This window comes from Stegastes partitus, unplaced genomic scaffold (assembly GCF_000690725.1).
Source record: "Stegastes partitus isolate 25-593 unplaced genomic scaffold, Stegastes_partitus-1.0.2 Scaffold1982, whole genome shotgun sequence".
NCBI classification, from domain to species: Eukaryota; Metazoa; Chordata; class Actinopteri; family Pomacentridae; genus Stegastes; species Stegastes partitus.
In genome coordinates this window covers 296-26,258 of record NW_007579713.1, presented here as the reverse complement: position 1 = coordinate 26,258, position 25,963 = coordinate 296, and the positions used below count along the sequence as shown (strand labels likewise).

Here is a 25,963-nt window from a genome sequence, read left to right as displayed (position 1 = left end):
TCTACATCACCTTCTGGCTCCGCCCCCTGTACCTGAGCTCTCAGGTGTGCGGAGCAGCAACCTGAAACAGCAGCAGCAGCAGTACCGGCAGCAGTACCGGGTATCTTGTCGTGGGTCATGGCGGAGTCTCAGCTCGTGTGCATGGACGATGAGCACGTGAACGAGAAGGTACCGGAGAGCCGACCGGAGTTCTACTACAGCGAGGAGCAGCGCGCGGCTCTGGAGCAGCTGCTGCGTAACGGAGACGGTGCGTTCAAGATGCGGCTGCAGGAGGACAACACCAAGGACTTCCTGTGCGCCCGGGAGGTCAAGCTCATCCGCAAGAGCTTCCAGGAGTACGACGCGGACAGCGACACCGAGGCCGGAGAGCAGGACAAGTCTAAGGGCTCCTCCAGCGCGGACTCCGGGGTCCACTCCACCTACTGGCCCCAGATGTCCGACACCGCCGTCCCGTCTCTGGACATCGGCTGGCCCGGCAGCAGCGGCGTCTACAAGGGGGTGACCCGGGTGTCCGTGTACACCCACCCGCCCAAAGAGCCTGGGCCGCACATCAGGGAGGTGGTGAGGAAGCTCATCCAGAAATCTATGAAGGTAACTGCTCAGGGCCAACAACAAGAAGAAGTAATACACTTTAATCCTGTGGCCAACACAACCCATAAATCTATAATGGGGCAAATTAATAAGGAGTTAATTGACTTTTTATCTTGTTTAGAACATGTTGGACACTTTTAGTTTCATTATTCTCATCCATTTTAATAATAAATAGCAAAGAAAGAATAAAACACGCTAATGAGTCACTGTGTTGACTTTATGCCTTCATTTATGTCACAATCAGAAGTAAACAGGCAGAAACTCAACTGTCATCAAACAATAAGGGATTTAGAAAATAGTGAAGAATAATTCATATTCATCCCCAAAGCCAGAGATATTGAATTAACACATTTATAAAGCAAAATCAATCATGTTTTACAGAAGCTTTAACTCTCTTAAATGAAGAACTGTTGATTGATTCAGCCCCATAATCAAGAATATGCAGAAAACTGTGAAAACTGACTCAGATTCAGCCCAAAGATATTAAAGTTACACATTTTAAAACAAATTAGATATGCAAAGACTCACCTTTATAGAAGCTTTCAATAAAGTAAATTAAATAAAGTAGTGATCGATTCAAATACCAAAATACACAGCGTAACTTTACTTTATGTAAGAATCAGATAAAACATCTCTATCAAGCCATTATAAAAACAATGATGACTGCAAAAACATTGTTAAAAATGACTCTGATTCAAGATGTTTAGTGAACAAGTTCAAAAAGAAAATCTTATTCACCTCGTAGAAGCTTTCGCTTTGATACCAAGTAGCTAACTCGGAATGAGACACACTGACTACTCTGTCCTATTTTTAGTTTGACGTTTGCTATTAGAACTTTATACCTTTTATTTATATGAGAACCAGGAAGAAAACAGGCAGAAAATTCAATCAAGCCATCATAAAAACAATAAGGGTTCCTGAAAATGATAAAAGATCATTCAGATTCAGTCCCAAACCCCAAGATATTCATTTTACACATTTATAAAACAAAGAAAATATATAAGATTATTCACATTTGACAAGGTTTTATTAAGGGTTTTTGCTTTGGATGTCAAATTATTGATTGATTTTTCTCTAAAAACAATTGTTTACTGCATGCATGCAGTGAATTTCGTGCTCCTGTAAGGAATAAGGCAGGTGAACAGCTTTACACACGGAAAGAAAGTTGAATTGACGCTATAAAGCTGGTTTGATGTGCCATCTCTTCCAGGCTGACCTGAAAAACAAACAGAAAACTCTTTTATTACACTGCGGTACACTAAAAAACAAAAAGTCCCTGACCTACTTGGCCTGCAGCTGGAAAACAGCTCAGAGATGCTTCCAGTGATTGGCTGCCGGTGATCATGTGTCTGTGGCAAAGACAAAGACCTGCAGGTTGAGAGTGATTACTGTCACCGAGCTGGTGTCCCGACCGAATGAAGTCATGACAGTCTGTCATACATAATAGTTCTAGTCAGTGATCTCAGGCGTAAAATATGTATTTTACATGGATAAAGGCCAGACTAATGATTAAAGTCTCACTGGTAATGGTTTTGGTTAAAATAGCAGTGAAAATGTTAATCAATTAATCAGCCATCCTAAAACGATCAGCAATGATTTTGATGATTTATTCATCTTTTGAGTCATTTTTCAAGCAGAAAATACCAAAACCCCACAATTTCATGTGAAAATAGCTGCTTTTCTTTACAGCTGCAGCGTATAACTGATTAATTGATAATCAGATGAGTTTTCTTTGTCATATATGATTGTAAACTGAGAATATTTGGGTTTTAGACAGTCGACTAAACAAAACAAGACACTCAAAGTTACGCATTTCTTACATTTGACTGCAAAAAATCTAGAAAATAATCATTATTTAAAATAAACTTTAATTGCAAAGAAGCTTTTGTTTTCTTGAATAACAACAAATGTGCTTCTTTGTGTTTTGGACTGACGTTCTGATGAAAAAATCCACATAAAGACCTTCATCACCTTCATCTGCAAGCATTTCTCCCTCTTTTGAGAGGCAACAACAACTTTATGAGTTGAAAAAGGAATTATTCATGAAAATAACTGGAGTCTTGACAAAGATTTGAGATAATTTGTGGGGAAAAAAATCTTTTTTTACAGATGAAAGGTCGATTATTTAAAGCAAACCGTGAATATAAACTTACATTAAGTATTAGTTCATTCATGTAAAGATGGAGTTTGTGTGTTTCACAGCAGTCCTACATACAGGTGGGATGTTTTCACAGATATTCTTTGTAGCTCAGATTTAATTCCAGATAATTACAGGGATTCCAGCAGAGTCAGCCTGACAACAAAACAGGCAATCCATGCAGGCTTCAACAAGTTTGTCAGGTTTTCTGCTTTAAGTGCAAAAGAAAAGAAAAGTGACAGTTGAGATTTATTACCTGAAACCTGCATTATCATGATCGGCTGCCTCCAATAGCTACTCTGTGCCTCGGCTTGCACGTGTGATCTGACATTTAGGATCCACGTGAGGCTCAGTGTGACGCAGGACAAGGAGAGGTGATGGAATGATCGAGACAAAACTGACAAAAGTTGATTTTTACATCCTTAAAATAAAACAGCTAAAAAAAATGTTTGAGATAAAAAATATATTTTAACTATGTGTTCATCGTAAGTAAGAATAACTGTCAGAGCAAATGTGGTTTGAGGTCATGTAGAAACAGAGTCACATAGTTTCCTCTCAGTTGTTTCTTTCTCATTTACTTTTTTATTATTTACAGCTAACATAAATAACAGCTACACGCACACCATAGTAGTTCTTTAGCTGCTAAGTAGACGGTGTGAAATGATGTAGAAAATTGCCATGATGTATGTAACAAAAACTTTGCTGGAAGCTGTTCCTTTGCGTTGAAAGAAACCGGCTGAGGTGGTTCGGATGTTCAATTGGGAGGCCTTTTCTTGGGCACCGTTCCTCTGAGGTTTTTTGAGCAACTAAGAGGTGACCTCGGGGTAAATCCACAAACTTCTGGGGTTATTTTGATACCTTAGGGTCCCAGAGGAATAAGCGGAGCATAAATCGACTCTGGATAAACAGAAGGTAATGACTGGACGGACTTTGTTTTGGTCGTGTACATTTGTTGCCGCAGGAAGAATTTGTAAAATTTGTGCCGCATCTCTCTCAAAGAGAAGAACAAAAGTTGCAGCTTAATTATAGTGTGACACAAAACTCTAAAGTGGCTAATGTTGATGGGTTTGACAGGTTTGTCCTAAATTCTTTTTGACTACATCAGAAAGTCGGTCTCTTTTTCACACGTTGACAAAGAAGCTTCTTCATAATGGCCTGAGGACGCTGTTCTGACCTTACTTATGTAACAAACACATGTTGCATTACTGAAAGCAGTGATCTGATTTAAAATTGAATTTCATAGTAATAATTTGAAATTATGCGCATTCTGTTTCTCTAAAGTAACTGTTTATGAATAGATAACTATGAATAGATACAGTTGAAACCACAAGTTTACATACACTGTATAAAAAGACATGAAATCTTTTTTTTCTCCTCACTATCTGACATTAAATGTGACTAAACTTTTCCTGTTTTAGGTCAGTTTGGATTACCAAAATTATTTCTATTTGCTGAATGACTGAATTTTGACAGAGAGCAATTTTTTTAAATAGATTTTTTTTAAATTACTTTCTTCAAAGTCTGACCTAAGTCATACAGTTTAGAGGCAATGCTACCAAGCACTAAGGAAATGTATGGAAACTTCTAACGTTTTTTGCATCCTTCCACAAGCTTTTCACAATAGTTTGCTGGAATTTTGGCCCAATCCTCCTGACAGAACTGGTGGAACAGGGTCAGGTTTGTTGGCTTGACATTGACTTTGTTGTCCTGAAGCCACTTTGTAACTAATCTGGTGGTATACTTCGGGTCATTGTCCATTTGGAAGACCTATTTGTGCCCAAGCTTTAACTTCGCTGATGTCTTGAGATGTTGCTTCAATATTTCCACATAATGTTCGTTCCTCATGATGCCATCTATTCTGTGAAGTGCACCAGTCCCTCTTGCAGCAAAACACCCCCACAACATGATGCTGCCACCTCCGTACTTCACAGTTGGGATGGTGTTCTCAGGCTTGCAAGTTTCCCCCTTTTTCCTCCAAATGTAACGATGGTCATTATGGCCAAACAGTTCAGTTTTAGTTTCATCAGACCACAGGTCATGTCTCCAAAAATGAAGGTCTTTGTCCCTGTGTGCATTTGCAAACTGTAATCTGGCTTTTCTATGTTGCTTTTGGAGTAATGTCTTCTTCCTCTCTGAGTATCCTTTCAGTCCATGTCGGTACAGGACATGTTTCACTGTGGATAATGACACTCTGACCAGCTTCAGCAGCATCTTCACAAGGTCTTTTGCTTTTGTTCTGGGGTTGATGTGCACATTTCACCCCAGAACACTTCATCTCTGGGAGACAGAACCCATCTCCTTCCTGGGCGGTACAATGGCTGGACATTCCCATGGTGGTTTAGGCATACTGCGTGGAACCTTCAGACATCTGGAAATTGTACCCAGGGATGAACCAGACTTGTGGAGGGCCACAATTTTCTTCCTCATGTCTTGGCTGATTTCCTGTGTTTTCACGAAAGGAAGCAGTGTGTTTGAGGTGTGCCTTAAAATACATCTACAGGTGTGCCTCCAATTAACTAAAATGTTGTCAATTAACCTATAAAAAACTTCCAAAGCCATGACATCATTATCTGGGCTTTCCCAAATAGTTTGAAGACATAGTAGTCTTAGTGTTTGTTAACTTCTGATTTTGAAGAAAGTGGTAGAAAATTATCTAAAAACAAATCTCTCTCACATTACTCTGGCATTTAGCAAATAGAAATAATTTTGGAAATCCTAGCTGACCTAAAACAGGAAAAGTTTAGTCTGATTTAATATCAGACGGTGAGAAAAAAAAGATTTTGTCTTTTTATGCAGTGTATGTAAACTTCTGGTTTCAACTGTATTTGCCGATATTTTAAAGAAAGAATTCAATCTATCAATGAGTATTAAGGCCTGTCTATCTATACTTTTAAAGTGTTGTTTTACAGACTTTTTCTCTTTTGTACAATTATATTATGTAGTAAAACCACAAATAAAAGTCTTAATGTACTTCTTAAGTATATACATATAAAATCTATATTTTTACAAATAGTAGTTTGTTCTTTTAAAACATGGGGCTTTAAAATTACAGTTTTACAGTATTTAAATATCAGTTACTGCCACGCTTTGTTGTCTTCAGTGTTCCACCTGATTTTCATCCCGTGTAAGAACTTACCATTGAGTTTGTTTTAACAGCAAACTTGTGTCACAACTCTTCAATTGTCTTATTGTTTTTAAGCATTACCTGTTTGCTGCCGATGTTGTTGATGTCCACCTATTCACTTCGAAGTTAACAAACGTGTAATTTATCCAAACACAGAACACGTATAATAATGAACAATAATAACATGTGTCCACAGGATCAGACATCACAAAGGGCAGAACTTTCCAGTTCAACAAGGAAGGGTTAACCGAGCCGGTAGCGTTAATGAAGCTACATGAATAGGAGAGCCGTGTGCATGTTGTAACAGGCTGAGTCATACGTGGTGCTGATGGAGACTCTAAATGTCAGCTTCACATCAGGACACGCAGCGGAGATTAAACCTCCCCCACCATCCTGCTGTCCAGGTTAACAAGCCTCCTCTGTATTTCTCTCACACACTTGGAGCTTTCCACCGCTCGCTCTGATTGGTTCCCCTCCCACGTTTGAAAACTGAAGCTAAAGAGGGGAACGCTCACCTGTGATTGGCCGGACGTGCAGCACCCCGAGGCTGCAGGGTGAAGACATAAGGTTCATTCTGACTGACGTACAGAAGCAGGGCAGCCGGTGCAACTTATCAGAGCTCATACTTTAAGACAAAAGTTATTACGTGTTTATAGAAGCTGTTTCAAGGTGCTGACAGCTTAATTAGCCAATCACATGCTGAGATTTTTCCCCTTGAGGTAGAGCAAATCCTCCGCTCCTGAAATCCTGCCAGTTTCTTGACAGAGTGCTGCTGCGGTTCACAGTGAGGCTACACACTATGCAAATCCTACGAAATCAACTGACTCTATGAGAGATCAGTATCTGTAACCTAGATCTGGAGCCCTGCTGTGTAAATGAAGTGAGGTGGCAGGTGGAGTATTACAGGTTCAACTGCATACAGGAGAAAAAGATGAACGACACAAAATGTCATTTAAGTCCACATCCAGGCGTATATGGGAAAAAGGCCAAGAAAAGTTAAAGTAATCTTATTTTTAACGCGGTATTTATGTCTCTAAAACGACACTGAGAGCCGAGTTGTGCCAGAGGAGAAATAATGAGGCGATATCCAACCACGTCAGAAGGCTCAAGTGTTTGTACTTGTTCTGAACGGCCACGCTGGAAGGCTTTTCCATCAGATTGCACATAAAGAAAGACAGCAAGCCCAGTCAAACATATAAAACAGGCAGCATTACATTCCACTAAACACTAGAAACTCATATCAAACACCAGGATCTCTCGGGGTATTTCCAAGACGTTATTAAAGCTCAATTGATTCCATACATCTTTTCCATCTAAATCATAATGTGCATTTTTTTCCAGTCAAGCAGAAAGTAAATTTGTTTCTGTCTGTTAAATCTGGCTAATGTTTATTCGTTAATCTGCCTAAATCCACCTCCTTCAGTATCAATGCAAGACACAACTCTTGGTCTCACACTGAACATACAAACGTAGAAAGTCGCCTTCTTTCCTTTGACTTTATTTAACAACCAACTGTCCCCATATTGACGGAGAAGCTGTGTGCAGTTTGTGAAGGTGACACCAAATCAATCACAGCTCGAAAATGTAAATCTTTGTATTGCTGTCCGTTGGGACTTCACAGTGCTTCATAGAGGGGAATTTTTCGGGGTTGTTCAGCAAAATTTCCAGAAGTACCAAAATGAAACACAGTTATGCTTCTTCAGATAGAAAGATTTGAGATGTCCGTCATATCATGAATATAGTGGAGGTTCATGCGATTTAGTTTGTGGTGCAACATTTAAAGTTAAAATTAAAAAAAAAAAAGTCACATATCCCACCCAGTTTAACCCCCATCAAAACACATATGAGAGTAGTTACAATTCAAAGGGAGCCACAAATACAAACTGAATTGTGATAAAGTTGGTAAGATGCTTATTTTCAGATCAAAGCTGTGTCTGAAAGTGGTTTTATTTCAGAAAAATACCAACACACGGGGATTTAAATTGAACTACGTATAACTCTTTCCTTTCCAACACGGATGTTTTTTTTCTCAGTAAAAGAGATAAGAAGCATTTGTTGACATGTGCGTCATTGACAGTCTGCGTTCCTTTAACAATAGTTGTCATTTAACCTTCAGTCTGTCAGGAGAACCTGTTGTGCGTCTGCTCGATCAGGCCCTAACATGTAACTCTAAAGCTGCAATAAGGAAATGGAAAAACACTCACATGATTAGTCTAAAGTGACTCTTATGAAAACTGCACTCAGGGACATAAAAGCCTTTAGAAGCTGTGAAACACTTCAGTCAAAACAGCCGTCATGATAGTGTAATAAAACATTTGGTTCATTATTAAACTTCACGCACTGAGAATGTGAGCCTATCACAGAACACTGTGTGGCTCAGATCCAGTTTGTTCGGTTGCTGAACTTAGACACGGATGTTGAAATGATTAGCGGTGGCCGTGAAATCGCAGCCGTTGCTGGAGTTGGTCCAAACCATCTTCTGGTAACTTTTCTAATTACCTGGAAAAACAAGTTCTGCTGAGGTATCAACTGTTACTGCTTCGCAACGTGAGGGGGTTTAAATTTTGAATCATAACAGTGATAGCAAGTTGGTGCCTCAGGGCCGTTGAGCAAACTGGCAGGGGGAGGTTTGACAACATTTATTGGTCTTAATTTGAATATTAGCAGCTCCAGACAGCAGAACGAGGTCAAAGTTTGACCTCAAACACTCCCAAATCATGAGTAATGTGCACACAGATCAGTGTTTGTCACCAACTTGGCTGGTCTGAGGTGTTTTACAGGAAAAACAAATGAGAGGAAAAAAAATAAAACTTTAATTTCCAACCACAAATATTTGCTGTAATGTTTTTTTTTAACCAACATTTTATATTACGTTTTGTATATTACAACCCTTTTACCATAAATCTGATCTAAATGGTGCGTTAAACTCCATCTTTTCCAGCATGTATCGGATAGGTTTGCCTTGATTTTTGAAAATTTTGATCTTTCAAAATTTTGCTCAAGTAGGCATGTTTAGTTAAGAAAATATACTAAAAGTATTTAATAGAAAAGTACTTAGTGCAGGAATAATGAATACAAGTTTTAGTATAGACCTTTGCCTTCTATATAAGCTAATCATATTTTTAGTTTTCAGTTGTTGCCCGAAACTTGCATAAATTCAATCAAATTTAATCTGGATAACTTCATAGCACAAATGATTCAGTTTGATATATGGTATTTATTCTTATGAATTTGTAAGACTGATTTCATTTAAGCCTCATATCCCTGTTGCATATAGCAGAGACAAATGCATTGTGAAGTTGTGCATATCAACAAGAGCACTTGATGAATATACTTTATATGTTGTGTGTTGTGCTGCATGGTGGCTCGGTGCATCACCTCACAACTAGAAGATCCCTGGTTCACGTCCTGGTTAGGATGTCTGTGTGGAGTTTGCATGTTCTCCCTGTGCAGTGTGGGTTCTCTCTGGGTTCTCCGGCTTCCTCCCACACAGTCCAAAAACATGTTGAGGTTAATTGGTGATTCTAAATTGTCTGTAGATGTAAATGTGTGAGTGTGCTTGGTTGTCTGTCTCTAAGTGTAGCCCTGTGATAGACTGATGATCTGTCCAGGGTGTCCCCTGCCTTCACCCTGAGTCAGCTGGGATAGGCTCCAGCCCCCCACAACCCTAGTTAGCCTAGTTAGGATTAAGCAGTGTGTAGATAATGGATGGATGCATGTTTTGTGTTTGAAATGTAAATCTCGAAAGTAACTGCACCTGTGAAATGGAGAGTGTAAGTGAAAATCGACAGGTAAAGTACCTAAAAAAGTACCTAAAAAACATTCCTCTGTCCCCCCTGTGTGTTTTCAAGGCGGTGGCCATTGTGATGGACCTCCTGACAGACCTGCAGATCCTCCAGGACCTGCTGGATGCCACGTCCCGGCGCGGGGTGGCGGTCTACGCAGTGCTGGAGGCCAGGGGAGTGCCACACTTCCTGGATATGTGCTCTCGGCTGCAGATTAATGCAGTGCATCTGCGGGTGAGGAGACGAAGCTCTGCAAACACAGCATGACGCACGGCTGCACAGGGAGGAGGCTCACTAGTTCAACTCACTAAAAGCAAATTAACCTGGGAAACAGATCAGTGGGTCACTGCTCTAATTGACGTGGTAGATACTCACTGCAGTCACTGGATTAGTACTTACTCATGATGTCAGGCTCTTTAAGAAATTCCCAACAAGCTATAATCTGCCTGTAATCTGCTGTAAATGGGTCAAAAAAACACCCAAATATCAGTTAAAAAAAAATAAAAAATTAAACTGTCAAACATGCTAGTATAACAGTTTAGCTCTCTAAGCTAATTAGCAACTAAGCTAACTAAGTTACTAAACTGCTTAGTTTTGGCAACAGTTTGTCTGCAAACTTCAGCTTGTGAGCTACTTTTAGCTGGCGATGAGAAAGAACATTTATATGATATATGTGTGTATTAAAATCTAATTTTAATACACACATACATCATATAAATGTCATTTCATGTAAGAAAAGTTTTTAAAATTAGACAATGAAGTGAAAACTGGAAAGCAAATTACTGTCATTGTTACATGTGTGTAAAACAAATAGGTTCTTGTGTAATAGTCGTAGCTCAACTGATTCAAAAACATAGAAATTACAATATCAGTAAGAGTCAGCTGTAAATACCGCATAATGAGTGCATAGGCGGCAGGAAAACTGAAACATTTAGGGAAAGGTGTTTGAAACAGTTAGCTGAAAGTAAGGGTTAAAGGGTTGAAATACTTTAATAGAAGTATTGGCTAACCAGGTGAAAAGGCTAGCTAGAAGTACAAGATTTATCATCTACATTCAACTAGTTATTTAAAATATTTGGAAACAGTTGAAGTGGTTACAAAAAAGCCATTGATTAACAGTTGAACAAGCTAGTTAGCTGAGGTAAATAGTTATCAGAAGGTCGTGAATAACTGGTTGAAAAGTAAAGTTAAAGATAAACCTTTAACTGAACTATTTAGCTAGAAGTCAAGGGGAAATGTTTGAAAAGGCTGAAAGTAATAGATAGATTATTGAAATATGTGCCTAAAGGAAAAATATTTCTAATTTGCCTTTAGCTAAAAGATAAATCTTTAACTTTTAGCACACTATAACAGATTTAGAAACGTAAAGTGTTTATAAGCAGTCTGAAGGTATGGATAAACCGTTTAGTTTAATTTTATTAAATAGTTAACTTAAAATCTTGGATGAACAGTTCAAATAGTTAGCTAACAAATAGACATGGAGTGTAGTTCATATTAGCGAAGTCTAAGGGATAAATTGTCAGGATAGTATAATGTAGTAATAATGGATAATAGTTGTGTAAAATAATGTAACTACTTTAAATAACTAAAAGCTATAAATACATTTGCACAAAATGGATAAAAGAAAACATATAAATCTCTAATGGTAATGCGTACAGTTGTTTTGAAGAACTTGTGGAAAATTTAATGATACAAGAACAAATTCCTAATACAGTTCAATAGAGTTTTTCTTATCTTTTCAAAGACACAAGTGTTTGAATTATTTAGGACACCTGGAAAGTGCTCTAACGCTGCAGAAATAGAGCAACCCTCTTAAATACACTGAAGACTTGGGTTGAATGTGTTGCAGAACCTGAGAAATGACAACGAGCAGTGCTGTAGATTAAGAGGGAACAGCAGTCCACTGAGCCACACTGTCATCCTATCTCCACAGGGACACAATGCCAGCCTTATCTGCTGTACGGACAGTTTAGTAGCTCCAGTCTGGTTTATCTGGAGCACTGGAAGAGCTGCCCAGAGTGGTGTCAGTTGATAAGGCTGTGAAAGGCCTTTTCAGAGCGCCGGGCTCTGTTACTCTTACTTCTTACAAATGAACATTCATAGATCCTGAGAACAGATCCAAAGGCTGTAACTCGATGCTTCACCTCCTCTGTGAGCTTAGCGACAGAGAAAAGCCTCCTCCCAGTTTGTCTGCTCAGTATTTACGTCGGCTTTCTGTCTCCCTTTTCCCTTCTCTTCCCTTTAAGCAAATATGTGGATAAAGGGTTTGAGTTTTTGCTTGTATTTCTTGAGAGCGTCGACTTTATGTCACGAGGTGTGACCTGACATCTCAGTAAATCAACCAGTCATGCACGATACAGCCACAGACATTTGACAACTAAGTGTGTTTACTCAGGCCAACTGTGTGATGCTAAGTCAGGTGAAATGTGTAATTAAGCGGGTGTTTCTCTGCAGAATCTCCGAGTGCGGATGGTGCGAGGAGCAGGGCTGGCCCTGTCCTTTGGAAAACTGCCTGGCTCCCTGAGCTCCAAATACATGCTGGTGGATGGAGAAAAAGTCTTGTTTGGCTCTTACAGGTGAATATCCAACAATACCTTCAACTCATGCTTTTGGTTTGTTTCCGCTTTTCTGCCCAGTTTTTGGTAAGGAAGCAGGAAATATGTATTTGTGTTTCTGTGCGGCGGTTAAAAGAAACACATTGTTCTGATTAATTGGAGATAAAAACATATATGTAAATAAATTTAAAAGCTTTACAAAACCAAAAAGAATACAAAAAAACCCAAACAATTCTAACAAGTATCTAAAAACATATCACACAATTGTCCTGATTCAATAGAGAAAGTACTAATAGATGTGTAGTTGTCAGTTACCATAGTGTACTTAAATGCACATTTTGAAGTATCACAAACAATAAGTTATTGGAAACAGCAAAATGTGGAAGAAAAACACACAATTTCGCAAACAATTTTTTGTTTTTGTTTTTCTGACATAGCAAACACTTTTTCATGGCCGATACCTGCTGCCATGAAAGTATGATTGCAGATTTCCTAATTAAAAGCAATTCCTGAAGACTACGACTATTTTTTGAAAATTTCTTTCAGATGAACAAAGTTATTCAGTTTCTTCGTTTTCTTTGCGATTCTTTATCAGTCTGGTTTTGTTTACGACTTTTTCTATTCTGTTTATTGCAGTCATGTGTAACATTGCCTAAAGTGCCACTTTTTTAACTTTATTTTTCCATTCCTCAATAATTTTTTTTCTTACAGATCAAAACCCAAATACGCATATTTACAAAATATGTAGCAATATTATAAAACAGTTGAGAGGATAGGAGCGTAACCCCAGAGACTATAAAATGAAAAAACTATTTCCATAGACCACAGATCAAAAACAAAGCAGGTTATCGCCTGTTGTTGTGAGATACGTGTCACATTTTTCTCATAGAGCATCGTGTTTGTCCTTTTGGAATCTTAAACTGAAAGTGGTACGTTCCATACACTGGATTTTTATGATTATGGCTGCCCATTGGTTGATAGCAGGAGGCTCCCTACAGAGCCATCACCTTGTTACAGCCTTTTCACTCGCTGTCATGAGGAGTTTTAGGAGACATGTGTCACTTTTGGATAAGTTCAAGTCCATGTTCCCTAAATTTAAAAAAAAAAGAAGCCACCTTCTGATGAAACTATGCAGCTTAGTTTATTCTCTCCAAAGCAGTTCATATAAACAAACATGATTTGCATTTCCTTTTTTAAAATTTTGCGACCCTTCACAAGTTGGCTTTATAATAATGTGGAAACACGGCGGTTAAACTATTCACCTCGTGCAAAAGGTCATAGCAACAGATGAGGTCTTCAGTGGCTTGTAAACATTTGATTTAAGCAATATTGTTGCACACTGTACAATGAAATATGCAAATCACCCACACCTGTTTCATTCCAGTCACGTCGGGATTTTGTCATTGTGGTTTGCAAATTTATTGAGCGGTACGACAAAGCTCTTTTCCTTATCAAAGTACTGGCACATTTTATGAGACCTCTTTGGCATCAACAGGAAGGTTTCCCAATCTTGTGGTATTGTTTTTTCCGTCGCTGTCTGCAGTCTGGTTGTGTAGCATTGTGACTTCTGATTGTCTGGCAAACAATGAATGATGTTTAGCCGCGTTAATTAGAGTGGTGTTGACTGCTCAGAATGTGTTCAAATGAATGTTTTTAATGTGAGTTTATGAAAATGTGTCTGTCTGAATGTGGCTGTTCTAATCAGAGTTCTGAAACTACATGTGATTGTGGTGACCACTTAAATGCAGCTCACTTTTGTGGTTTCTAAAGTGTGAATTTCATCTCTACACAAATGCAACCTGATCTGAACCTATGTCTATATGTACAGAAAGCTTTTTGAAAACTAGTTTTACTATATCAATGAACATTAGGTCAAATATATGTGTTAAAAATATTATTTTTTTGGTGTTTATTTTAAAAAGTGTTGTTTTCTATTTGTAGATCATGTACAATTATTGAGACTATGTTTTCTCTTGAAATGCTTCACTATAGAAGCATTGAACTCATTTGCGACAGTAACACACAGTTAGCGAGTTGAGTTTAATCTAAACTAGTCAATGAACGCAGGCAACATTGCTCCAAAGGCTGACCTCCTCATAGTGAGGAACAATCAGGACGCTGACTATTGAAAAACAATCTAGATAGCTTCATTGTAATTGCCTTTAAACTGGGGTAATTTTCACTTTTGCAAGATTTCTTTATTTTTTTCCATTGTTTTTGTGAACTGGTACTCGATGACGACAGTCTGTTTCCCACGCTCAGATGTAAATGTTAAGAGGCAGGCAGGTGTGAAACGGTTTCTCAGAAAACAACAAGCTGCAAGACCATAAAAAAGTCAGTTAGGCCAGCGCACTAATAACCCTTTAAACACTCTATGAAGCATAATAAAGTTGTGGAATGATTAACGACTGAGCCAGACATGTATAAACCTGTGAGGCTATAATGAGGAAGCAAATGGCTTTCATCCGACTGCTTACTATTAAATAATTAACCAACTTCAGAGGGGGAAAAAAATTTACCTACATTTTTTTCATCCTTACTATTAGAATATATGGAGAATCCTAATTTAAAATAATGCTGCAACAGGCTGTTAGACTGAGGTGTGATATGGGTGAATTCATCCTTGATCAGACAATAGTATTTTACAGCAATGTTCTACTGTTCTTAAAATCATAGCTGTGGCACAGTTTCTAAAGTTTTGGTGCGACTCCAGTTGCTTTTATATCGGCTGTTTAATCTGTATTGGGAAACTACAAGCACATAAAACGAGGTGAATAAACAACCTGCGTTTCCCTCTGTGCGATGATTATCACATTCGTACAATACTTTAGCACCTGTATAAACCTGTAACACCAATATAGTTATAAAAAAAGAAATAAAACTTACATTGAAACACAGGAAGTTTTAGTTGTTGGCAGATACTGTACATTAACAGATGCTTGCCCTTATGTCTGTTTGTCTCATAGTGCTTTATGAGCAAGTTATCAAATATTTGTGCGCCAATTATAGATACTAAATAAGTGTTACTGAAAACTGGCAAATCCCCAGAATTGCCCAGAAAGCAATATGATTTAAGCTCCTGCATGCAGCACCCAGTGTCGGAATACAGATGACATGTTTCCACACGTCATCATCAAACCATGTCACTGACCACATCAGTGAAGAAGACGCTTTCAGTTCGACCTCCTAACACACCAGAAATCAAACAAAGTCAAAACCGGAGTGACTGATTCGTGTGAAGTGAGTCATGTTCTGACTCACCTGTGAAACTTCGTTATGACTAGAAGTTTATGTCAAGAAATTTGGGTCCATGTGCAGAGCTGAATGCTGTCCTGTGTGATTGCTATGAACTTGTACAAATGTGCTGCTTCTTACAGCTGCCATGTCACAAAATTCTTGAAATGTGATTGCAAATGGTTGTTGCAGCTGTGTTGTCATTGGTGAAGCTGTAATTTGCTGAGTAAGTTAAGTCTAAAAATATAAATGAAGTAGCTGGTTGTATGAATCTGATGTGTTTACTCTCACACTTGAAGAATGAAAACAGACATGGCTGTAAAGTTTATAGACACTTTTAAAGGGATAGCTGGAAATTTTGATTTTGATTCTTGCTAACTGCGCAGAGATTGAGATTTCCTGGACCAGGTATCACCTGACAGGAACCCTGCACCCTGACATCAAGTCTGTCAGACCACCAGAGTGCGTGGGTGGAGGTGATGGAGAACACAGAGTTGTGGGTGCTTTTATGGCCTTGGTGTTAGACCCTAACGCCCGTCTTGCAAGAGCCTCCCCCAGGAGAGGTCTGGGTGCTGCAGCGAGCTAGCATGCCTCTGGAGACTGCATGAAGTGCTAAGGCACTCCATTGGATATGACAAGAGCCAGAGAGGACGCACACGTGGGATTTGTTAATGCACCCAAACTTTGCGTTTTGGTTTTGTGCTGTCATGGTGATTTCTGTCACTATCGTTGCATCACCCAGCCCTAACTCCCTTTTTGTGTTTTTTTCTGCCACAGTTTTGGTAAACACTTGTCTATTATTCCCACAGTTTCACCTGGACTTCATCTCGGATAGACAGGAACACCGTCACTGTGATGTCGGGGCAAATCGTGGACTTCTTCGACAACGACTTCAGGGAGCTGTATGCCGTGTCTGAACAGGTGGACCTCTACAGGGAGTTCAACATCACCAAGCCACCTCTTCCTACACCCATCAGGAAGCCAAAGGTTGAGCATATCCGGCCTCAGCCCGTCTCCACGTCTCGCTTTCAGGTATCAGTCGGGGACTCAAGACAGATCGATCTGAAAGTACCGGCACATAAATACCACAATCCCAAGTACTCCCTGGTTTTTGGGAACAGTACGGGCCTGACAGGTTCCTTACAGGACTTGTCCACTAAAAGGGACCTGCCGGTAGGTGGTCTAAACCAGAGCAATGGCCTGCAGAACGGCCTCCTACGTAACAGCAAAGAAAAGGTGGACAGAGTCTGCCCCCAGAGTCCTGGTTCACCCACAGAGGATGAGGATGAGGACGGAAAGGGAGGCCTGAAGAAAAACCAGGCAGCCGGAGTAAAGAAACGCAGCTCCTTCAGGCACTTCCTGAAAGGCAGAGGCAATCAGGGTACAGAGACTATAGAGGAAGGCGTGGTCACTCCTCAGACTCCCTCCCCCACACAGAAAGTATCGGAGACCAATGGCGTTGCAGGAAATGAGCTGGAGGACTCTTTTGAGATCATTGACAAACCAGGACCACTGAAATCCAAATTCAAGAAGCCATCTAAGCTTATTCAGAGGAGCATGTCTCTGCAGACCATCAACACAGGAGATGAAGATGGTATGTGGTTTAAATATCTGCTGTGCTTCAAGATTGTTTTCATTTTGATCAATCTGATTATTATTTTCTTGATTATTTGATTAATTATTTGGTCTGTAAAATGTCAGAAAACACTGAAAAACATTTGTCCAGATTTAGAAATATTTTCTGTCCAAAATTTAAAAACTATTTAGTTTACTAAAGTTTTAAATTTACTTATTATTTCAGGTCAAGTCCAAATACCAATATAGCTGACTGGAAAAAAAGGCTTTTTGGTACCATTTGATGCAAATTTTAGCAAAATAAGATAAACTACCCAAGATATATTTAATACAGAAATGTAATGCAATGTCAATTTATCCTACCAGAAAAACATAGAAATTCTCATATTCTTGCCCTAATTGTGAATTAAATTCAAGTAAAGGGTAGAACGTCTTGAATAAATCTTCTGTTTTCTTTTGTTTCAACAGGACTTAAAAGCCGCCGGCGGCATCAGAAGAAGAACTGCATCCAGTCATGAGACAAAAACACGAGGATGAAAAGGATTGCATGGTTAAACAGCTGCAACAGCTGAGACACAGTATCAAATATCTGTAACCAGGTGACATTATAGGAAATCATCGCCGCTGCTTCAGTCTGCGCTGAAGGTCACCACTAAAGACATGTTGTAGTTGAAGTTGTAGCCAAAGTCCTGATGGAGAGAGATTTCATTGCCATAATTTTCTACGATTTTTTTGTATTAAATTATTCTGCAGTCAAGTGTTTCTATATTTTACACTAGTATGCTTGAATCTGAACACCACAGAGGAGCTGAGGGCCGCCCCAGGTGGCGTGGGCGGATTACATCACACCTGTTAGGTATTCTGGTCACTACGGCGACAGGAAAAGTGATCAGTTGTGGTGTAGTTTCCGAGTGTCGCCTTACCGAGAACCCTCGGTAACAGAGTAAGTGTTCATCAGAATGTGTTATACAGGCTGTGAATAATGTATGAGGACCTGTGTGCTTGCACTTTGACATTTTGTTTTTTTTTATCCAAGTGAAACTGGCACAAATTAAAATGTGAATCCTTGAGAACCACTTGATCTGAACTGTGTAGCAGAAAATGCAATAAAAAGATAAAAACAGCTGTAAATAACAAGTTTGTGTGATTTGATGTGAGGCGAAAGGCAGTGTGTAAACAGATATGTGATAAAACCTTATTTAAGATAAAGGAACTTGTTAATTTAATACAGTTTTATAGTTGTAAAGTTATGAACACATTGCCTTAATGAAGGTACGCACCACAGTGTCTACATTTCAAATAAGGCTTGGATTTCTGTTACTGGAGTTCTGTTCATAACACAACTAACGGGTATGTGGAGTAATTCAAAAACATCGTTCTGTACCTTTATATGGCAGTGGAGGACGTTTAAAAAAAAAAAAAAAAAAAATATTTATTATTGCGGAACTTTAAGAACAGAAAAAACACAAAATATTTTAAAGACTCAAACAAGTTTTAGAGTAACAGTAAGCTGGATGAATGTTGTTCCAGTCTGACCTGATGGTGACAGTGTTGGCTCACTGTTACAACGCCCAAAACCAGACATGAAAATACAGAAGTTTGTCCGTTTTGCTTTAATAACTTGATGAAACAGCACCTGGGCGTCTGTTTTAGTGAAGAACAGCAGCTGCTCTGTAAATGGTGAGGAATCAGCTTTTTTTTTTTTTATATGTTCATGAATGAGATCATTTACAAACAGACCCAGAACATGAAAATGACCTTATTAGGGGTCCCAAGAGAGGTTAGGACTGATGTGGGGTTCAAAAGGAGTGTTGGGCCATGACACGGTGTGAGGGCCAGATGTTGTTGTTTAGATCAAAACTGGATGTTAAAGATGCAGATCTTCAGGCTGGAGTAGGCTTGAATACAGATGGCATTTATTAACCAAGTCGTAAACAAAATAAAAAATAAACTTCAGGGAATTGAACCCAACCAACTTGAGCTGAAAGGGTTATAAAAACACTAACTAAAGTGGCAGCCTCCTCTCTTACTCTACAATAGTCACAACAAAAACAACAACACTATAGTCACTTTTCCTTGACGTCAGTGGAAAACATGATAAGGTCAAGGAAAGATATGAGGAAGAATTCCTCAGGACTTTGACAATAAGAGAATCAGCTTGCATTTACACTAGGCCACGTAATTGTGCGATGGTGGATTCACAAGTGGTTTCATACAACCGACGGTAACAAATATCTGAAGATAATTCAAGCTTTTGCCGCAATATTATGACAAAGTAGGATGTGGTAGTTGAATGCATTTAGCATGTGACAGTATCTACTTTGTAAAGGCAGCTCCAGTCTGTAGTGAGAGGAAATAGAATAGAATGCAGGGTTTGAATGTTGCTGCAAGGAGTTGTGGGCTGGCATGAACTCAGTTCATTTCTATAAGGAATGTTCAAGTGTATGCTTTGGTAACGGCGATAAGAAAGAAAGACCTGAGGCACTTTTCCTTAGCATTTATAAAATTCAATCAGCTCTTCTAATGGCTGTAACTTTGAGACTTCCAGGTACTTCTTTTCATTTCACTGGAATTTTTAAGCAAAAAAAAAAAAAAGCTCTTGGCTGCAACCAATCACTGACCTTCTGCCTCTTCAGCCTCACCTGCATGGACCCTACCACCTGCCCATGTGAGGGAGGGGTGTCTTAAACCAAAAATTAATGTGAATAAAATACAAAAGTATCACTTGGTCTTTTTTGCTGACATACACCTGAAACATGGGCACATATAAGCATATATACTCCATATCCTAATGTTTACCAGTGACTACAGAAACCCCTCTCCCTTCCTCCCCTGCTTCTCCTCTACTTCGGCCTCTCAGTGCTAATCATGCAAACCTGCCTTCACTCCTCTCCGTGATTAGCAGCAGATTTCAAGGCAGCACCGAACAGGTAAAACCACAGCAGAACAGTACATAAATGAACCAACCAACTCATAGTTCTGTAACAACAGAAGCAGGTAATCTAGCAGTAGTGTACCAGCACAAATGTCTCATTTGGTGATCTCACAAAGACACACTCTCCTAGCTGGGAGCTTGAAAAGTTTGTCCTGAATCCTGAAAAAGCCCACGCTCGACTACAAACCAGTGTGGCAGCTTTCTACAATAATCATATTGCAATAACCAGGAGCATGTGATCACCTTGTGACTAGTATGGGTTTGGTAGGTGTCACTGAGAAGTAGCAGCAGACAGTACAAACATGAAATATAACAGATAAATAATACTGCACTCTGATTTTATGTAAGTGCAAGGATCATGTTCAGTGCGTTTAAGGGGTAGTATGGGTTTTAATGAAGTGACAAGAGAAGAAAAATGTATTGAAAGAAGAAATAAATGTGTTAACTTGTAACTATTATTATTTTCCTACCTACAGCTGGGATGTGTGAGGAGCAGTAGCTAATAAGGAGCCAGCATCAGCAAAGCACAAAGATGAAGTGGCAGCTAAAGTCACAAAAACAAACCTGAAGAAGTTTGCTTTCCACAGGTGAGTCAATACACTCTAGATGCTTGTATAACGTAGTTTCTTTTCGTGTGTTTGTGCTGCCAGGAAACCACAAGGCTCTATCAAAGCATCAGACACACAGAAACTGCACAGGAAAGGCAGCCACGCATCAGATATGACGTTGATCTGATAGATTTATCAGTAAATAACAGGATAACACACAGATTCTCATGAATGCTCACCCCACTTCGTCATCACACTAATAACTAGGACAGTCAGTGTGTCACAGTTAGTGAACATTTAAACCAAGAGCGGTCTGATCAAAGAGAAGGACTTGCAATGGAGATGTAGCGCCATCTGTTGGTGAAAGAGCCACACAAACCTACAGCCAGAAAAACATATTTACTGAACAAAATAGTTTGATTATCAACGAACTAAAGTACTTAAATTATACATGCAATATTTAAAAACGACTGAACGTACATGTTCAGCAAATATAGACAAATAAAATATACTGTACAGTTTCTAAGATTCATAAGTTAAAATTGTATTTTGAAAAGACGTTTGTAGCTTTTAAAACTGTTTTTACAGCAGTTGGCAGTAACAAAGCGCTGCTCTGTAAGAACTTACACGGAAGAATAGAACTGGAGTTACAGGATTTTATCAGTAAGTACAGTAAAAAAAAAAAAAGGATTCAAGATCCTCCATATAGGAGGTTTTTTTTTTTTTTTAATTTTAAAGCTTCATATTTTTTCTACGAGATGAAAAGAAGTGGAGCAGGTTTAACAAAGTGCTACATACGTCAGACCAGTGAGATCTGTGCCGTTTTGAATTCTGAAGGATAAAGTGAGTGAAAAGCAAATCAAATTCAAAACTAGTAAAAGTGTTCAGACTCTAAGTTAAAGCTCTGAATATACAATATTAATAAACTGTACATTTTATAAAGCTACATTATTCAGAGGAATAAAGAATTGTAAAATAAAAATTGTATATTCTGACATGAAATAATAAATATTTGTAACTCCACATAAACTACAGCCACAACATACTTCTGTCATCGCTTTTGTTTCTCATTCTTGTTAAGCTTCTTTTCATTTTGCTTTGTTTTGTGCTTATTTTGCTTCTGTTTGTGGCTGTTTTGTGTCTTTGCGGTAATTTTATGTCTCTTTACAGCCATTTTGTGTGTCTTTTGGAATATTTAGTGGTTATTTTTGGATCTCTTGGGGACCATTTTGTGTCTCTTTGGAGGCATTTTGTCTGTTTGTCGTCAGTCAGAGTCTATTTTCAGCCTTTTCAGCTGTCTTCATGGTCATTTTGTGTCTCTGCAGTAATTTTGCATCTCTTTGGGGTTATTTTGTGTCTCTTTGTGGTCTTCTTAAGTCTCTTTGGTCATTTTGCATCTATTCGTTTTTAGTTTGTGCTTCTTCGTGGTCATTTGAAGTTGTTCTCCAGCCATATTGGGATTTTCATTTTGGATCTCATGATTGTTTTGAGGCTTTAAGATCATTCTACATCTGTCTGGTCATTCTGGGTCTTTCTGCAGACATATTGGGTCTCTTTGCAGTCATCTGAGCCTGATTGTTGTCGAGTTAAATGTGTTCACAGTTGCCTTTTGTCTCTTTTATGGCCTGTTTTTGTTCTTAGTTCGATTCTCTTTGTGATCATTTTGTGTCTGGTCTTGGTTTGCGTCTCAGTGCTCATTTTGCATCTGTTTGTGGTCATTTTGAGTCACTTTGAGGCAACTGAAATGTGACTTCAGGTATACGGAGGTTCAAATGGGTCCAGAGTTTGCACCCAACAGGGAAGTTCAGTAAAACATTGAAGACAGTCTCAGACCAACTACCTGCAACCTTCCTCTTCCTCTCCTTGCAGCAGGTGTTTGTCAGTACTCATCAGCCCTTGAAGTCAGAGCAGTAGTGCATGCAGTTTGCAGAAGCGATGTGAAGCCTTTACACTGCAACCGGCAAAGTTCACTTTTCTTCATTCACACTACAAGTGTTACTTCCCAGTTTGCACATTTCTGTGAAACCCATTTTTAACAGTCATTAAAGCTCAGGGTGGTTCATGTACAGGATCCAAGTGCGGATGGCTTATTCACTGACGTTGCAGTCTTATGAAGAAGTGTTGCTGATGACCTTCCTCTTGCGTAGAAACACCAGGTCATAGAAAGGGTCCTTGGTGATGCTCGCCCTGAGAAACAGCATGAAGATTTAGTTCAGTGACCTTCGGGAACAGCCGTAGGTTGTTTCATTTCTCCCTGTTTGTCAGTGACCAGTTCCTCCTATTGTTTTCTATACTGATTATTTTTAGTTGACTTGAAAGCATTTAAAAGAAGATTGCTATTAATTTATGGAACATTTTCCAATGTGACAACTTCAGTATGCTTCATTTCAACTGAAATCTGCCAATGTTTGGCCTTCTTCTTCTTTTTTTTTTAAAAAAAGCTCCATTCCAAGAATTAGTATTTGGCTCAGGTGTTCATGTGCCTGTCAGGATCATTTATAATCTCTTCAACAGTCCTATAACTTACCAACATTGCCATGCTAGCATGCTAAACTTAGATGGTAAACATGGTAAACATTACATTGATGTGTTGACATTGTCAGCATGTAACCAAACAGAAGGCGATACCTAAACAATATAAATGACTAACTGATTATCAGAAGTGTTGTTTATTGTTAACCTCTGCTGTCGGAGATTCTGTCCCAGTTTCATGCTCCCAATTCTACTCTTTTATCTCCAACATGAGAGTGATCCCTCACCAGCTTCCCACCAACAGAGTTATATAAGTTATACTATGTAATATAAAGCCATGCATGAGTTGGCACTGGGATACATTTCCAAACTTCTCTGCCCCTACATCCCCTCTACACCTCTTAGACCCTCAGAACTACTTCTTTTAACTGTATGATTATCAAGGCTGATGGATAAAGGAGATCGTGTCTTTGCAGTAGCAGCTCCAAAGCTTTGGAACAACATTTCTCTTTTAATCGAATGTTCTTCCACCATTGATATTTTCTAGAAAATCTAAAGACGTAAATGTTTTCAGTGACTTTTAGCTGCTCATAATGGTCTTTTAAAAATTGATCTTACTAGTTGCTGTCCTCCCTGTCTTCACCCTAAGTCGGCTGGGATAGGCTCCAGCCCCCCACGACCCCAGTGAGGATTAAGCAATGTATAGATAATGGATGGATGGATGGATGGATGGATGGATAGTTGCTGTCCTGCTTTGCCTCTTCTAGTAATTTACACCACTTTTATTATTGATTACAAATTGAAGTCTTATCCTGTCTTGATGTTTGCTCATAATGCTGCTGCTGCCTGTCTTATTACATGTCCAGTACTTTAGTAATCCAAGGTTGTTTTGAACATGCTATCCATCCATCCATCCATTATCTATACACCACTTAATCCTCACTAGGGTTGCGTGGGGGCTGGAGCCTATCCCAGCTGACTCAGGGTGAAGGCAGGGGACACCCTGGACAGGTCACCAGTCTATCACAGGGCTACACTCAGAGACAGACAACCAAGCACACTCACATTCACACCTACGGACAATTTAGAATCACCAATCAACCTCAACATGTTTTTGGACTGTGTGGGAGGAAGCCGGAGAACCCAGAGAGAACCCACAGTGCACGGGGAGAACATGCAAACTCCACGCAGAAAGATTCCGGTGCACCCACTGGGACGCGAACCGGCTTGAACATGCTATATAAATACATTTGTTTTGGTGTACATATTTGAGAAACAGAGCCAAAGGTGGAGCCTTTTACCTGGCCCATTGAAAACCTACTCAAATGCTTAATCCTGTCAGTGGGTGTTTGCTACAGCTAGCAGCCAGTTAGCTCAGCTTCTTTAGCACAAACACTAGAAAGTAAAGGAAATGGCCTGCTAGCTTGGCTCTATCTATGCATAACTAAATCTCCCCTAATAGCCCCTTGAAGTCACTCTTCACCAAAAAACAAGGTGTAAAAATTCCAATTATCATTTACATATCAGGCTGTTTCTTGACTCTGTGTGGTTGCCAGGCAACCAGCTGAGACTCCAGGGCTACTCAGAAACAGTTCAGTACGTAACCCTGAGTATAATTAAGCTGTACTTTTATTTGAGATGACTGATAGGTCAAGGGGTTAATTGTTGCTTGTTTGAACTCTTTCTGATGGTGTGTGCCAGGTTGAGCCTTGAAAGACGTGACTCGTAACGACACATGGCCTCCCATGTGTCTTCTGCAGCCTCAGCAGCAGCTCTCACCTGATGGCCTCGATCCAGTCGTCCCGTTCTTCTGCGCTGCCAGCACTGAGCTTATAAGACTGGTGTTTACCTTGCACCACTCTGCCTTTGTTCTCCGTCTTGCAGGCCTTGATCTTTTGTCCTTTGGGGTTATATAACTCCAGACAGTACTGTTAAACACACATGCAGACACACATGTATCATTGTTACTGTGTGCATATACTATCTGTCTACTTGAATAGTCTTCTGATAGGCCTGTGACTCACTGTTCTGAGCACGCACGTTAGAAATTCATTTAGCAGCTGCTGTATGATTCATTAGATTCTGTGGCAGCAGATAATGTGTTTGTAAAAGCTCGTATACATTCATACACTGTGACACCAAAGCTGAATGATTACCGGTTTGCTCGTGTCTTGTAGCTTTCTGACACACAGGTTCTCCAGAGGAATAATCCCGATTGGATCTTTATCCTGGAGGACGACATGGACGTTAATGTTAGACTGAGAATTTTTGACTTTTTCACATTTTGTTGTTGTGATTGTTTTGGCAGCAGAGAGAAACTCACTGTGGTGTATTCAAAGTAGTACAGGCAGCTGTCTGTCAGAATGAACCACCTCCTCTTCCAGGTTTTAATTCGACCACCTTCAACAGAGACAAAGAAGATTTTAAAACAATGAAATCCTAAAAGCATCTCGCAGTTTAGTGTGTGGTGTTGACGTCATTGCCTCACCTATTTTAAGGAGCCAGCCCTCTCTGTCTGGATTAAAGAACGTCAGCGTGAGGTCGTTCCCATCGTCCTCTGGGATTTTGAACGGCTCACTGCGGATGCTCGCGTACAGTTTCTGGAAGATATTTGAAGATAAAACCTTAAATTTTGCCTGAACTTGTTACTAAATGTTACATTAGTTAGACCCTTAAGTTAGCATGAAGACTGTTTAGGCTCCTAAAAAGTTGGGTTATTTTGTGTTCTTTTCAGTCTTTTTGTGGTCTTATGTAGTCATTTTACATCTCTATGGAGTCATTTTGTGTGTCATTGCAGCTGTTTTGTGTCTCTTTGCAGTCGTTTTCGTTTCAATCTCTTACCAGTCACTTTTTGATTCATGTTTGTTTTTGCAGTTTGTATCTGTTTATGTCAATTTTTCTGTCTATTTGTGGTCTTATTGTCTCTCTTCGCCTTCTTTTCACGCTTTTTGTGGTAAGTCTTGTCTGTTTATGGTAATTTTGTCTCTCTTTGCCTCCATTTTGTGTT

At 39.3% G+C, this 25,963-nt stretch overlaps 2 protein-coding genes across 2 annotated transcripts; one reads left to right on the top strand and one right to left on the bottom strand.

Annotated features, from left to right (window-relative positions):
• The first annotated feature begins 117 nt into the window (after positions 1 to 117).
• On the top strand, positions 118 to 18,132 carry fam83fa (family with sequence similarity 83 member Fa). The gene is made up of 5 exons (XM_008303327.1): positions 118 to 591; positions 9,704 to 9,871; positions 12,092 to 12,213; positions 16,236 to 17,020; positions 17,470 to 18,132. Exons 1-5 carry the CDS (start codon positions 118 to 120, stop codon positions 17,517 to 17,519), a joined length of 1,599 nt encoding a protein of 532 aa, XP_008301549.1. The 3' UTR covers positions 17,520 to 18,132.
• Positions 18,133 to 21,884: 3,752 nt separating this feature from the next.
• Positions 21,885 to 25,592, bottom strand: LOC103373443 (cytohesin-4-like; the record flags this gene model as incomplete). Its single annotated transcript, XM_008303331.1, has 5 exons — positions 21,885 to 22,671; positions 24,736 to 24,884; positions 25,113 to 25,184; positions 25,280 to 25,356; positions 25,445 to 25,592. Coding segments are annotated over 5 exons (525 nt in total), but the record flags the coding sequence as incomplete, so codon positions are not given.
• Positions 25,593 to 25,963: the final 371 nt, after the last annotated feature.

Coding starts and splice junctions, on each gene's coding strand:
- fam83fa (XM_008303327.1), top strand. CDS start 118: ATGGCGGAGTCTCAGCTCGTGTGCATGGACGATGAGCACGTGAACGAG. Junction 9,872..12,091: donor TTAATGCAGTGCATCTGCGG/GTGAGGAGACGA, acceptor GTTTCTCTGCAG/AATCTCCGAGTGCGGATGGT. Junction 12,214..16,235: donor GTCTTGTTTGGCTCTTACAG/GTGAATATCCAA, acceptor TTATTCCCACAG/TTTCACCTGGACTTCATCTC.